The sequence below is a fragment of the Trichinella spiralis genome (assembly GCF_000181795.1).
Source record: "Trichinella spiralis strain ISS 195 chromosome Unknown Scfld2, whole genome shotgun sequence".
Lineage (NCBI taxonomy): Eukaryota > Metazoa > Nematoda > Enoplea > Trichinellida > Trichinellidae > Trichinella > Trichinella spiralis.
The window spans coordinates 1013769-1029320 of NW_003526941.1; the positions used below are offsets into that span (position 1 = coordinate 1013769).

The window sequence follows — 15552 nt, forward strand, 5'->3', positions numbered from 1 at the left end:
GATTAAATCAAATTTCAGCAAGTTTTGAAACAACATTTGATAACTTAATGGGATTAGTCTGAAAATAACGGAAAATTGGTTTGCTGAAAACTAAAATATATTGCACGAGGATGCATTTTTGGACAGATTATAGCAGTAGAGTGCCAAGAATGGTTCATTAAGTGAATCTCACAAACTGCAGTTCAGTTTAGAGAAAGTTACCGATGGGCAACTTTCCTGTGTATTAAAATAGACAAACTGTTAAGTTTAAAATCAATTTATTCCATACGTATGGAATTGTGTTCAAACAGAATTTGCAGAACTCCCTAATCTTTCGATATATAAATAACTATATTCATCAAAAGAATTCAAAATTTCGAAAAAATATTTTTCACGAAAAACGCGAAAACAGCAAAGTCTATAGTCCACGAAATTTCGAAGTTTTCGAAAATCCTATTTTCTCAAAAAATAATGTGATAATGTAGGAAAATATTAGAAAACAACAATGAGCTTGGTACCACGTTGCCTGATTGCGTATTTCTAGAGATATTGTGGAAAAACTGAAACTGAAATACAATTTTAATGATGAAGAAACTGAAAAAAATAAAATAAAAAAGTTGAAAAAATATTAGTAGAAAACTATTTTGTTAAAGTTTATCAAAAAATTCACAATATTTTGAACAAAAACAGGTTAACATTTGTTCCTGAATTGTGTTTACATATTTCCATGTTTACAGTATCTAAAACGTTTCAAATTTTTGTTAATGCTGTTTCCTTGATTGAATACACTAGAGAATTATGAGTTAGTCAAAATAATAATATACAAATGCAAATTAAATCACCGTGGGGTTGCTTTTATCTGTAAATATCAGAATCGCTAACTAGTTATTTCATCAAATTTCTCGAAAAATCAATGATTTACGATGACTGCATTTACAGTTCATTTTCATAAGCGGGATTCAGGGAGTGTTGTAAAGCAAAAATACACTCATAGAACCATAAGTTTTATATCACTGAAAAGTTCGTTGAATAATGAAAATGATGTACAGCACGGTAATGAGTAATATGACTGTTTATTAACAAATGAAAGATATGGAAAGCATGCGATCGTACAAACATGTATTGATCAATGTGAAAGGGAAACAACGTTGGATATTGATATCAGTGGTGCATTCATTATAAAGGGTTGAATTAATATAAAGTTAGTATATAGGATGTTCTATGTCCATTTCCTGCTGGTTTGAAACAACTTCCATCAAATTAAAATGTGCTAAAAATGATGGAAAATTCGATGGCTAAAATGCAAGAAATATTGTGCGAAGCATCAAATTTTGGATGATTCCTTTATTGAAATACCATAACTGTTCCATTTGCTGAACTGCCCGCATGACGGTTGCATTTAAAGAAAGTTTCATATTTGCGAATTCTCCTTGTATTAACATAGACAATGTGCCATCTTTAGAAGCCACTTATTCCACGTTTTGAGCTCGAAGCTGTTTTTCATGCAATGTCGCAAAACAATTTATTCTATCCATATGTATCGATTTTGGAAAAAAAATGCAAATATTGTCAAACAGCTTTTTTCTGCCCGTAAACAGAGAAGCCTATTTAGTCCATGAAATTTTGATTTCTTTACGAAAATCTTTCAAACAACTGATATAGATAAATCATAGGAAATGCAGTATCTATTACCACATTTTTCACACAATTCCTAGTAGTGTCGTTTTTGAGATTTTGCTGTAAATGAGCTTCCAAATCTGGATGTTAATGGTAAGGACAAAAAATGTATGCGTTTGATAGTCACGCATAGAAGTGGCTTTGATTAAAATTTACTTCGACGCAGCGAATCGTTTCCGCAATATGGATGTTCCTTGTAGTAACAGAACAACATAGAATTTGTACTTGATTTCTATTTGTTTAATACAGGCTGCATGTACTTCAAACCTTTTATTTGAGCTAATGCAGTCAGTGATAACAATTTAGAAATAGCGTACAATAAAATTTATGATTTTCAGATTAAACGTTTATTGCAACATAATATTTCTTACATAAATCGGACAACGATGTTGATGCGTGAAAGGTCACAGTTCCGCATTAATTCAAAGTCAGCCATGCAAATTAGTCGTTGACTTAATTAAACTACAAGATAACTTAACCCTATCGAATATCTGCCGCTGGGACTAACAGAATTGATCCCGAAAGGTAACCGCCTGCACCTCCTGTCTTCTTTTGTTCTACTTCGTACCGTCTTCGCTCTGCCTCGTGTCGTCCCTGTTTAAACTTTTTCTTTTCCTCATCATTTACATCTCTATAAATTTTAAACGTCAAATAAAAACATTTTCCCGCTTTATCACATACTAAAACTCTAAAGGCACCGTTAAGAAAATGAGTATACAATGTTCTTATATAAAATTTACACAAGTAAAACATAAAATATCTTTAGTAATCAAATACCGGCGTCAGTAGTTCCAAAACGCCACAATAAACTCGAGCAGCGTTCCACTACATTGCAATAAGTGAACCATTACTGATTGATGATAAGGCAATTTTCAAAAGACCCTTATTTGCATAATGCAGCGCTAGAAATCATTTTGCAATGGATGTGCATTGGAAATTATTCTCGATTATGAATTGTAACCTAACGTCGACCTAATAGAAACAGTAAAAATTTATGCCGAGTGAACAGCAAGCAGCTAATCTAGCAAATTGATCGCATTAAAATAGAATAATTTTCAATAATATTAAAAAGCAATTCAGATGCACTGTTCAATTCACCTAATCAGGACTGTTAGAAGGTTCAGAAATGGATCTTGACTGGTAAAGGTTATCAAATACAAATTCCGCTAAAATATAAACTACCTGACAGGATATGCCACAACACAAATATTCACTTCAAGAAAACACGCCTCCGCATGTCTGAAAAATTTCAAAATAGAACAAAAATGTACAGAAAGTGAAGTTAATTTCTGACAAGGAAGACGCTTTCAATTGAAAATTTTTCATGCAAATGCTTCTTTGGTTACTGAAAAGGTGATGATCTCTGCTATAGACGCTGCTGATCTGCTTAAGCGACGGACGATATGCACGCAGTGTTAAAAATGGATTAAGCGAGATAGAAATTCTCGTAAAGATAAATTCTTGCCTAATGTCAACATCCGAAAAACAAAGTTACAGTTTTACAGCAAAAAATACCTTCCATCTTACATAAATACTTAATTAAACAAAGGAATAACATCACCGTTTCAAAGAATCCCCAACCACGCCTTACACAATTAACACACACAAGAAAAAATAGCATTTACATTTTGTCTTCTCTTGTTCTTTTTCGTGCCGTCAATGGTTTGCTACGTATCGTCTGAATTTATATTTTTTTTTGTTTGCTCCATTCTCTATACATGCAAAAATGATATCAAATCAAACATGCTGCCGCTTCACTAGTTAGTATACGCTACAGCAACTTGAAAATTGAATTTTGAGGTATTATATAATAAATGGTTTTTAATTGAAATGTAACATTTATAAAATAAGTATACACAGTTTTTGAAGAAAAGTAACACAAGTAGAAAAGCAAATTATTTTTCTGCAATAAAAACGGTCTATAGCGACTATTTAACGCCACATTAAATTCAGAGAACGTTTTACTACGCTTCTCCACTTGCTTGCCACGTAATTGAAATAAGCAACTGATAAATGATAAAACAACGTTATAGTTACCAAACTTATCGCTGTCTTTCTATCGTTGACGTCCATCTTCCATTCTTGTGTTTTTAAGTGTACTAGAATTAATTCAATAAAATAATGTAGTAATAAATAAAAATTAAAGCAGTTAACAATGTGATACCATTAACTTCATTGTAGGGAAAACGCCCCTGCACTCTCACCGCACACCGTACGCCAACAACCATTAAAACTGAAGTCACGTAAGCCTACGTAAAGCAGTGGAATGAAAATTTGCATATATTTTCTGGTAAACGAGTCTTATTGTGGCTGCTTTTCAGAGTACGTTGAGCAAACGAAAATTTTTCACGACTTTTAATCTAAAATTATACCAAAAGGATGATCATACGAGTTTGAAGTTTACAATAATAATTATTATGTCCTTTTCAACGACTAGATACTATTGAATTCTATAAAAAAGCAAAATGAATGAATCTTCATAGATTTATTAAAAGTTCAAGCTTGTGTAAGCTATAACTACAAAATAAACAAACGTCAGGGCAGCGTTTAAAAATTTGCATATTAATGAGTCAACGTTTAAGTGTGATGAAATTCTTTAACATGATGTCAGTTTCAAAACTAAATTCATAATTTCATCTAATTTGCTTTATTTGGGCTATTCAATTGCATGCAAGTAATATTATCTTAATACTGTAAACTTCTATCTCGTGTATTTAAGGTTGCGAAAATTATGCATGCTCAACGTAATGAACAGTACGCGTCGAACTTGTTTACCAGAATTTTCATGCAAATTTTTTAACGTGGCCTTGACATTTGTTTGCTTTACAGCTGTAGCGCTCCCTTATGTATACAGTGTACATTCATAACGTTGAAAAATACCGCAAAATATACTTACTTTTATAATTCCACTATTTCATCATATAATGGATCATCATGTATATATGATATCATACATGAATAATGAATGCAATTATTCATTTAATATTATAAAATAATTATAAATGCCTGAGATTAGATTGCAAAAACTGATGGGTGTGCATGGAACAGGACAAGCCGAAGTGAGCCGTATCCAAGTGATAGCCGCACAGACGAATGCCAGACAGTGGAATGACCAATACAGCACGTGTGCGCACACTTTATTAGGCGTAACGAGAAATCGAAATTGGCCAATCAGATTGCGCACCAGGCCCGTGAATTATCTCCGCATGTAGTAAGTAGGATTTGTCTAATCACAGCGTGTGCAATGTAAGTGTGTGTGTATACAACAACAGTATTTTGTAGTGTATTTTTGTTCACAAGTTATCCAATATACGAAACAGGTTGTTTTGAACAAATTTTAATAATAATATAAACAATATGATTAAATGTGAACAAGTGGAAAATTTTTTTCTGCATTTGTAGATTTGATCTGAAAATTTTAAATGAATAATTTATTATTTATATAATATAATATAATATATTACATTATATTATTCCTGCGCATACTATCATTATTAATGAATCCTGATTATCATATTTCAAAATTTCCACCAAGCAGTATTTAATATATAAATTGTATTTATATATATTGGAAATAAAAATGTTCACATTGTCGTCAGTTTCACAATCGTTTTCTTTTCTTCAAATTTCACATTTATTCAATTGTGGCAATGTGCAGAATTGATTTGAATTTATAAAATTGTACATATCTTGTCATCGCATCAATTTTACGCATATTTGCATCGTTGTTGCTGGCACAGTTTGCAGTTATTAAATAAGATGTTGTTGAAATTGTATCAGGCGTAAAGCAGGCCACAACAACTCGTTTGGCATTTGTAGAAAATCAAGGTGATCCAGTTTGCTTTGGCAATAAAGTGTTAAAAAGCATCTGAAATTGCTCAAACAGTATTTGACCCTATTCATTTTGAAGTGTCGATTGTTACGTAACAGTCGAAGTATTTATTTTCAAATTCCACGCAAGTATTTCCCAGTTATGGTTGATGTAAATAAAAGATAAAATATTTTTTTGATCAATGTATCCGTATTTATAGTATCAGTTCAAGGTGAAACAAGGCTTTTCATTTTTTTTGGAAACCCTTCAACCGAATAAACGTTTCTGCCAACATTTTAAATGAATATTAAAATGCTTTTTTTGCAAAAATAAAACAACAAAAAAATATATACAATACACACCTGACAAGTTGATTTTTCTTATTGTTGTTGGCATGTCGAACATTTTTCACACGATCACATCATATGTTAACAAATAAGTCTGTTTTTACGCGTGCAAAGTTTACACAACTGTGCATTGGAATGATCATCAAGCAAGCCGGCCGATAAAAACTGAATTAAATCAGTTTCAAATTTGATATTAGAACGAACCTTTTCGTAAACTGTAGAAAAATAATGCAGAAAAAATTTCCGTCCTAATCGTAATCTGGTTCAGGAATGTAGACAGGTATGCGTTCTTCAATTGTCGGGGTCCACATGCGAAACGATCTTTGACTTTCCACAACCGGCATCTGGCTAGCACTGTTACTGTTAGCTAGATGCTTCTGCGCGACGATCCTTTCTGCCGGTGTCCACTTTTTCTCACTTACATTACCATTCAGCATGGCAAACTCTTTCACTGGAGTGCTTGTGATGAACTCTTTCCTAAGACCACTGTCAGATGACTGATCACCGCTTGAAAGACTACCGTTCAAACGTTGGTGTCCATTTTGCATACACCAGCCGGCCAAAACGGTGTCACTGTACGGATCTTCTGTGTAAGAAGAAGTTCTACAACATTGAAGTCAGTAACGACATAATGGAATCAGAGTCAGGGTCATGACATGAAGATCAGAGATAACAGCTAAAAATACCGAATGAAAAAAAAAAAAAGAAATTTCTCCCCCTCCTCCCTTGAGCATGAAACAGAGATGCAAAAGAAAGTTTATTGACCTGAAAATTTCACCTTGATGCTGCTGTGTCACTGTGGGCAGAAAATGGTTTCACAGGTTAATGAAATAACAGCATGTTCTGAGTGAAGAACAGTTTACATAAAGCAAACACCCGTCTGCTCATCTGGATGCTAATTTTTGCAACAGCATATACCATTACAAGATACACCACAGACGCCAAAGTTGACCAATAAGAATGCAATTCAAGCCTGGATTAAACTGCCTATTTTTCTATTCTATAATTTATTATTTCACATGTTTTTAATATCCACTGGTCCTTTATCTAATAAAAGAAAAAGAAACAAACCAAGAAACAGGATACATACGTCTCTTTTGTCAAAGTTCAAATTTTACTAATAAATCAATTGAATATATATCATGACAGAACAATCAGCTAATATCAATGGACTGTAATGATAATTATTACTTACTACAGTTTTCAAATAAATTTTTTCAACATTTGCCCAAGGTAAAAAGTAAGAATTGAAAGAAAAACAAAAATTACATTCCAGTGCAAACTATTATTAATAGTTATTTATAACTTAGTACATGGTTAAAAAATAATGAAATTACAGATAATTTTTGATTTTCAAGTACGAATAAAAATATTTCACCGCAAAAAAGGTGTGTATAATTAATTGACTGATTGATTAGTTCACTGATAGAAATTAAATTCTAAATCCATAAAAAGGTTATTTTTATATAAATTAACATCACCTATGAATGCATTACGTGAGGATTTTGCAAACAGAGGTGCAAAGTGTGCGTTTCCAATAAAAAATACGCTCGAAAGAACATTAATTACGGTCAACAGAAAATATCTGCAAATAAATAGATGCTTTAAAATGTTTTAAATTGATTAGCATTTTAATGAATCCTTCCAAGCACTTGCTGCAGTGAAAATTCATTTGATTAAAAAACATTTAAATTTTTGTTCACTTGTTCGTGTGCATTTTGCAAATGCATCTCAAACTCGGTCCAATAAAGTGCGCATGCAAATCGACTTTTACACACAGTTTGCTGACAAATATGACAGAATGAACAATGAATAAATTTCTCAGTTATATAACTGATGAATTAATTTAAAAAAGAAAAAAATATTACGGTGATGATGATGATTATGATTACATTGTTGTTGCTATTGTTTGCAAACCAAAAAGTTGATTACTTACTTTTTGCATAGTTTGTCGTTGTCTGGACGAGAACAGTCTGCAATGCTGGACGAATGCTTGCGCAGACGGTTCAATGTCTCCGGATTGCGGTCCAGTCGATTTTCCAAGTCGGCAATCCAGCTGAAGTCGATCTCGCTGTGCAGTTCGCCGCCGGTCAGCGTATCCCGGCCGGATCCGATGGAACCTGGCCCCCGAGCTTGGTCGCACTGGACCAACAGACCGTCGTCGTCGACGTACTTGAGCGTGGTTACCATTTCACCGTCCGCCGCGGCACAGTTGGTCCACGGTTGTCGTTCCGCAGTAACAGAGGATGGTTGGTGAGTTTGACGTGCGGGCGTGGCGTACTCCTCATCCGACAAAGTGAAAGCTGCCGAAGATGCGGCGCAAGAATCACTGCCAGAAAAGTGGCACTTTTCCATTTTTTCCGCTTCAGCTAACAGACGTGCATTGCGTTCCATGATCGTCTGCGCGTCGGTGGTCACAATGAGCTTTTGCTCTTCACGTTCATTTTCAATTTGTAATTGCTGTTGTTGTTGCTGTTGTTGTTGTTGTTGCTGCTGCTGCTGCTGCTGTTGCTGTTGACGACGCTGCTGTTTCACAGAACTGCTGCTCAATTTTCGACAACAATCCGGCATGTCGTCACTTTTGTATGCAGTGTGGGATTCGGTTCGAGTTTTGGGCAACGCGTCGGCCAGATGCGGGTGTAAGTTGGTGGTGAATTTGAAAAGTCGACCAGTCTTGGGCTTGGGCGCGGCTTCTTTACCAAGCTTCTCGTCGGTGGAGAATTCAGCCGTGGAACGACGCCCAGAACGCACCGGTTTCAATGCACCGGCCATCGGCTGACGGTCGACCAGGGCCAGTTGGCGTTGCGCGCGCAAACTGCCCGCACCCTGGTAAGCGCCGCCCTGGTCAACAATGCCGTCCGGCTCATAAGCGGCGCAGTTCCAAAGCTGAGCCGGCGCCCGCTGCCAAACCGCACCCGGAGGATAGAAAGGAGCCGGCGGCAGCGGCGGACCGAACGGAGCCGCAACCGGCATCAGAGGCAATTGCAAAACGGCCGGCGGCGATCCAAGCACCGGACAAACAATCTTCTGCTCATCGTAAACGAGCCGTTCCACAGGTACCAAGGCTCGATTGTTCCTCCTCAACGCCACATTGCCAGGTGTAGCTTGTCGATTGCCCATTCTCTTCTTCTAATCAACAAACAAGCAAGCAAACAAACAAACAATAAAGTGCACAATTTTTCGTCTCTTTTTCAGTGTAGGCTTGTTGCTTTTGTTTCAAAAAGAAAAATACAAGAAAAGCATATAGGAATAATGGAATAAATCAAGAACCGGTGACTTTTTGCATTGTGGCTTTAATTGCTCGAGAAGAGAATGAAAACGGTGTCGTTGGAGCGACGGCAGCCGCCGACTTTGACCTTACTCGGCCGTCGTGTCCGCCTTGGAACAGCAAAAGTTGGAAAGCAGTAATGCTTGCTTGTCGATCCAGTTTGCAGAAGGAGACGAGAAGACTTTTGTCCAGTTTTGTCGTGAGTGGCGGCGCTGCGAGCGATCAACTCTACTACCGAACCAGTTGGACGCGACAGTTTATTGAAATGTGTCAACGAACCTGAACGCCAGAAACGGTCGGTCAATTTTCACTTCACACGCTTCTTCTCTTTTTGCGTACAAATTGCGAAAAGCAAATAATAATTCCACATAAAATATTTGAAATTGAAATAATTTCTCTTTCTCACCAAACGAAATTTAAAAAACAAATCAAATCTGCTGTTGCTCGTCAACAAATTGCAACCATCTGTAGGCAATCAATTAACAAGTGGGCAAAAGTGCGAGCAAATATCCTTTTTTTAAAAAAAATGACAATTTTTTTCTTTGCACCGGAAAACATGTGAAGTGAAAATGAAAAAATGCTCCTCACTTCATCTCGGTTGCACAAGAGGTGAACTTTTGACAATAAAAAGAAAGTTTACACTGGCCTTACAAAATGACATGAAAACCATATATCACCTGCTGAATCGAACCAACCAGAGAAAGATCGTGTACAATCGAAATCGTACAAAATTTCCATCCTATAATTCAGCAATGAAACTTTCTCGAAACTTCTACTGCGATTTGTGTTCACGAATGAACAACAGCTCATCTTTCTTGCTACTTATTTTTTTCAAAATATTAAAAACTTTTAAATACTTGAAACTTATATTATTCTACATCTATTGTACAAATTTGAACAAACAAACTGGGATATTTCCTGCAAACCACTGAAAATGAAAAACCCACAAAACACCCGCAACGATCTAACAAAATCCTCTTCTACATTATTCATTGTTAAAAGTTTACGCCTCTCTTCAAAGCATACAATACTAGCTATGATAGTGAAAAAAACTTCTGATTCAATGACAATTTCCCAACATCTGTTCAGAGAAAAAAGTATCACGCTACAGTATCACCGTATCAGTGTTCCGTGTATTTTACTGAACGGCATGGAAAAAAACGGCTCGATCGGCTTCGCAATGACTTTTACGCAGATTGAAATGAAATGATAAAGTGAACGCGCCGAAATTGCACGACAGAAATTGAACAGTGAGATGAATTTTTTCAAATAGTTTCTAAATGATATGCAGGTGGTTTATATACTGTAAAATAATTTTGAATTCATATGAATCATTCTCGTGCATTACTTTTTACTTCAGTTTAAAATTGAACATAAAAAGCTGATAAAATGATAAAATATAATAAATGGAAAACATAATTATACGCATGCATGCGCTGCTGGCATAATTGTCCACTTGCATACAAACTGGAATCATTATCACTACAAGAAACTGCCATCTGAAAATGCTCACAAGTATGCTGAAAAAAGTTTGCTTTCAAAATGACAATCCATAATATAAAAGAACAAAGTCGAATTTATTTACCCATCATTGGTGTTTTTTTGCCACTGAAAATATGCGGAAATACTGTCAAACCTGTCACATTAGAAATTTATCTTCTAGACTGTCATTAAAAGCTGATACAAATGAAGACAGATAACAACAGCAAAGAAACAATGCCAAGCAAAAAAAGCCATCATTATTATTCAAATGCAAAGGCCAACTTGGAGGCAAAAACGCTCGAATGCATGTCTGCTTGATAATTAAAATGCACAATGTTAGAAGAAAGAAGTCAGAAACCTTTCAGTTACAGTTTAACAAAAAAACAAAGGATTTGCATTTTTTCAAAAAAAATATTTCTTTACATCTCTCCTCTGTCTCTCTCGATCTTTACTTACTTATCATTTACTTAAATCCAATGTTATTCAAAGTTTTGCTCAATCATTTCCAAATAAGTTTGTCATTTCAACAAGACGAAAAAAATATTTAAATTAAACAATTTCAGTATATACAAGTTTCACATACCTGAATAATCAACAAAAAGCCATGCACAGAATGGAGAATGGAGAAAAGAGGAACCGTTACAACGAAATGAATTGAAAAGAGAAAACCGCGTCGATGATTGATAATTTGATTTACTCTTTCTTCAACTTCTCCAGTGATAAATTCACAACAAACAAACAGAGCGCTTTGCTGTATCCTAAAATAAAGCAAGCAACGAATCCAGATTGGTGGCGTTTATAAGAACAATAAGATTAATCTTCTACCTTGAACAAACTGTGTAACAAACCAAACGGACAACTAAGCAATTTGCATGCTCCCCGGAGCGAAAATTATCTAGACAACTTGGAGCTGGTAATTTCCGTCGGAATTCGAAGAATTTTATTTGTTCATTTGAATCATCATCGCCAACTGTGTACATTTATACTGCATGCTGCTGAATCGTTTATTCGAAGACAAAAAGACAGACAGGTCTTGATTTTTGAAATTCACCTCGAAGAAATAATACATGCCCATCTGAAATTCAAGAAAAAACTCGCCAACCATTTTGAAGCTGAGCAAATTTTCAAATCATCTTCAACAGGTTCAACAAAACAGGCTATTCGGAAATTGAATAGAAGAAAAACATTAAACAAGCAAACAATTTTCAAATTAAAAATGACCATACTTGAGTGAATAAATTTTCTTTTTGTTTTCCGTCACTTTTACGCTTTCATTTTCAAGCAATAAAAAGCAGACAAAAGAAACATACGTACCTGCTTGCCCGCTTCGTACTTCTCTCTCTGACCACCACGTGTCGAAGTTCAATATTGACTTTGCACATCATGCTCTCTGGGCTGGGTTCTCAGAACGATCGTATGAATCAAAAAAAAACAAATGCTTTTTGATCACGCTTTAATGAAATGTCGAACATTTCTGCTAGCTTTGATAAGAATTTCAGAATAAACTTTGCCCACTTGATTTATACGATATCGACTGCCATTTTTCAAAATCTTTTTTGCTTTCTTCACAAACAACAACAGTTTTTTGTTCTTTTCGTTGAATTTAGCTGTTGGTGATGAATGTGCACAAAAAATGTACCAAAAAGACTACGATTTTTATTCCTATTTGCAAGTAAATTACACGCCGCTACGCAAAATGAAATCACGAAGATTTTGGATAATTTCAAGAAAAATTGACGTGCTGCTGCTGCACATGATTCAATTATAATTTTGTGCCTTCTCAAAGCAAAGGCAAAAAAATAGATAGGCGCTGAAAAAAATTAACAGGCAGAAAAATAAATGGCTAAAATGAAGAAATGAAAATTTCAAGCTAATTTTTGTCTCTTGAGCACGTAATTCTGGTGAAAAAAGCGACTGAACAACGTCAACAAGTAAACGTAAATGGCTAGTTGAATTGCGCCGGCTAATTCTGTAGCGTCACAAGGCTGGGCAGTGGTCAGCATGTAAAATATGATGGCACAGATCAGTGAACCAATGATGAACTGGACAATTTGCATGCTTGTTATGAACGGCTTGACAAAACCAGGAAGCCGAGCGCCGAGGGAGACGAGAAAAAAGTACGCGTACATTGCCGAATGGACGACCGCGTTCATGAACACTCCCCAACGGGCGGAGGCCATGTACAGCGGATAGGTGCACCAACACCAGAGCAGAACGATGAAATGGTGGATGTAGTGCAAGTAAACGACAGGGCGCTTGCGAAGCACTATGAATACCGTGTCGCCGAGTTCGAACAATTTCGAATAATAGAAAAGTGCAACCCAATAACTTCGCTCACCTTCGAAAAAATGTCCACGCTTGCAAAACGAGCTAACAAATCCCCAGGAACGCAACGTGTCGAACAGTTCAGGTGCCACTTTGTACGTTGTCATCAAGCTGAACATGGTGAACATGGCATTCCACAATGCCAACGGCCTTTTCAGATTCAAAGCCGGACGATTGCGCATAAATATCGGTCCAGCGTGCACAAACATCAAGTATACCGCTGCCCATAGAACCGAATGATGCCAGTTGCGCAAAAGGAACGTGTCCGGATCGCGAACGGCCGACACAATATTATACTCAGTCAACATGTCCATTGCTTTCCAACTGCTTCTTCACACGACTTCAACAATTGACACAGTCTTGACGCTACCAACGTCAGACAAAACGCAAACTACCACAGTATCTTTTTTCTTTTTAAATCAAACGTTACTAGAATGCTTAGGTACGCTACCAATTCCGCGAATCGTTCATTTTCATTCTTACTGTAGATTTGTTGATAATCACGTTCAAACTCATTGTCGTCATTATTAAGTCAAAAGCATTTTAAAAATTTCATTACAATTTTCAATGGCAACATTCCCACAACTTTGCCAGTCAATCATGGCATACGAATAAGGAGGAATTGAATTTACCTTGACCTGAATTGAATTGCAACGTTTAATAGTTCTGAAGTTTGAAAAGTAAAAGTCTTAAAACTTCGATGCACTTCAAAGCGCACGAACAACCAACTGCTTGTTACATGATTTTAGCGAACATTGTCAATAACCGGAATTTTCAGTAAAATTAACAAAAATGACCGTGAAAAAGAAACCGCTTTCAAAAATTGCACAGGCTATATTAAGTATTTATGGATTTGTAAACTTTCTCACTTAAACAAAATATATTTTAAAAAAATAAAAATATTAAAAACAAAAAAAAACAATAAATAAAATATTTTTACACAATTCTACCTGAATCGTTAATAACCTGCGTCGTAGTGGTCTTTTGCGCACAGTGAAAAAATTTTTATATTATATGTACACTAGTGTGCAAAGATTGATCAGAAAAAATAAACTGCCTAACACTACGTGACAGCTTCAGCTTACCCAAACTGCAGCTAGCGACTCGTTGAGAAAAATGGCTTTTCATTCAGTTTTATAATCTGCAAGGTTTTTTGATAAAGAAATAAAGAAAAATGAATTGTTGTCTGAGTGCAAAAAACATTTTACTAGGTAAAATGTGGAACCAGTGAATAAACTATTCGTAATGCTGGTGAATGTGAAAGTGAGTGGACATGATTAGCATTAATTAGCTAATGTATTAAGAAAGAACAAAGAAGTTGTTGAAGAAAGACGGCTGACCACGCACTCAAATTGCACAATATTCACAAGCACACACACATACACATAAACACGCACACACCCATGATGTATAAAGGAACGTACAGTGCAATAAATCTTCATGGAGAAATTATTCACGAAAATGGCGCAAGAAACAGTCAGTAAAATATATCCGCGCGCAAATTCATCTGTTTTATGAGTGCCAATTGAAGCCAGCCAAAAAAGCATCGAATGACCACCAAATGAGATTTTTTAAAACAAATATAAAGAAATATAAAAAATAAACTTATTGGAAGCAACTAAACAGAAAGAAAGAAAGAAAGAGTAAGTAATCTACGCCTTGATACAAAAAGCAAATCGACAATCGTTCCATATATATTATAACCAAGCTGCATCTGTACTTTGTTACATTATAAATGAATGTAACGACGTATTTTACCTGAAAACACAACAAAAAAACATATAAGCATTAGTTTCAATTGAATTAAGCATGAATTTCCTAAAAAATAAAACATTTTATATGCATTCTTGAATTGCTTTGGAAAAGAATTTTAAAATCACAGCAATTTAAATTCCTCATAAAAATACTCTTACTCAAAAGCGCATTAATTTAAAACAAACTGCACACTATTTTCCTAAAACTTTTGAAAATACACTACCATCAAATGACGTTGAAAAAAAACATTTTAGCAATACAAATAAAAATCTACTGCACATACCATCGAAAATTTCAACGACGTCCCATATTATCCGGCACCGGAAGAGTTCTCTGAAACGGTAGGTACTGAATTGACTGTGATTAATTCAATATTCGATTCAATTAAAAATCAAACAGACCTATCTGAAATCTAAAAGACATACATGCGGCGTTCACGTGCAGTTCTGTAATATTGTCAAACGCTGCGAACAATCATGCACACACACACACACACACACAACCTCCAGGAACTGCTATTATCCTTTGACATTGTGCTAATTAATAATCCCTGCCTTAGGGTAGCAGTAAGATGCTTTCTACTGTTGTTACAGATAAAAGAAATGTATACAGTTACACAAACACACACAGAGATACACAATTGCACGCAACACTACTACACGTTCATATGTAACATACACACACACACACATACATACATACATACATACATACATACATACATACATACATACATACATACATACATACGCACGTACGTACAAATTTCTATACACATATGCATAATCAATCACTCTGCCTAATTTCCCTGTATTCGACTGACTGATTGATAAATAAAAATCTTCACAAACTTATCGATCATATTAAGGCAACAGTAAAGTATAACGTATAAATGTAATGTAAGCTCA

The 15552-nt window shown here is 35.4% G+C and overlaps 3 protein-coding genes across 3 annotated transcripts; all 3 read right to left on the bottom strand.

The window, feature by feature from the left end:
* Positions 1–6062: 6062 nt before the first annotated feature.
* Positions 6063–8934, bottom strand: Tsp_02707 (conserved hypothetical protein). The gene is made up of 5 exons (XM_003378988.1): positions 7751–8934; positions 7552–7647; positions 7296–7399; positions 6440–6490; positions 6063–6400 (listed from the first exon to the last, which is right to left on the bottom strand). Exons 1-5 carry the CDS (start codon positions 8932–8934, stop codon positions 6063–6065), a joined length of 1773 nt encoding a protein of 590 aa, XP_003379036.1.
* Positions 8935–9076: 142 nt separating this feature from the next.
* On the bottom strand, positions 9077–9892 carry Tsp_02708 (conserved domain protein). Its single transcript, XM_003378989.1, has 2 exons — positions 9760–9892; positions 9077–9294 (listed from the first exon to the last, which is right to left on the bottom strand). Exons 1-2 carry the CDS (start codon positions 9890–9892, stop codon positions 9077–9079), a joined length of 351 nt encoding a protein of 116 aa, XP_003379037.1.
* Positions 9893–12429: 2537 nt separating this feature from the next.
* Tsp_02709 (putative fatty acid elongation protein 3) lies at positions 12430–13203 on the bottom strand. Its single transcript, XM_003378990.1, has one exon. It carries the CDS (start codon positions 13201–13203, stop codon positions 12430–12432), a length of 774 nt encoding a protein of 257 aa, XP_003379038.1.
* Between the last annotated feature and the right edge of the window lie 2349 nt (positions 13204–15552).

What these genes read in the sequence shown, in the direction of transcription:
- Tsp_02707 (XM_003378988.1), bottom strand. Translation starts at nt 8,934, where the DNA reads ATGGGCAATCGACAAGCTACACCTGGCAATGTGGCGTTGAGGAGGAAC. An exon ending in AACGACAAACTATGCAAAAA is followed by an intron (nt 7,648 to 7,750) that starts GTAAGTAATCAA and finishes TTAATTCATCAG; the next exon opens with TTATATAACTGAGAAATTTA. An exon ending in CTCACGTAATGCATTCATAG is followed by an intron (nt 6,491 to 7,295) that starts GTGATGTTAATT and finishes CGGTATTTTTAG; the next exon opens with CTGTTATCTCTGATCTTCAT.
- Tsp_02708 (XM_003378989.1), bottom strand. Translation starts at nt 9,892, where the DNA reads ATGAGCTGTTGTTCATTCGTGAACACAAATCGCAGTAGAAGTTTCGAG. An exon ending in TGGTTGGTTCGATTCAGCAG is followed by an intron (nt 9,295 to 9,759) that starts GTGATATATGGT and finishes GATCGCTCGCAG; the next exon opens with CGCCGCCACTCACGACAAAA.
- Tsp_02709 (XM_003378990.1), bottom strand. Translation starts at nt 13,203, where the DNA reads ATGGACATGTTGACTGAGTATAATATTGTGTCGGCCGTTCGCGATCCG.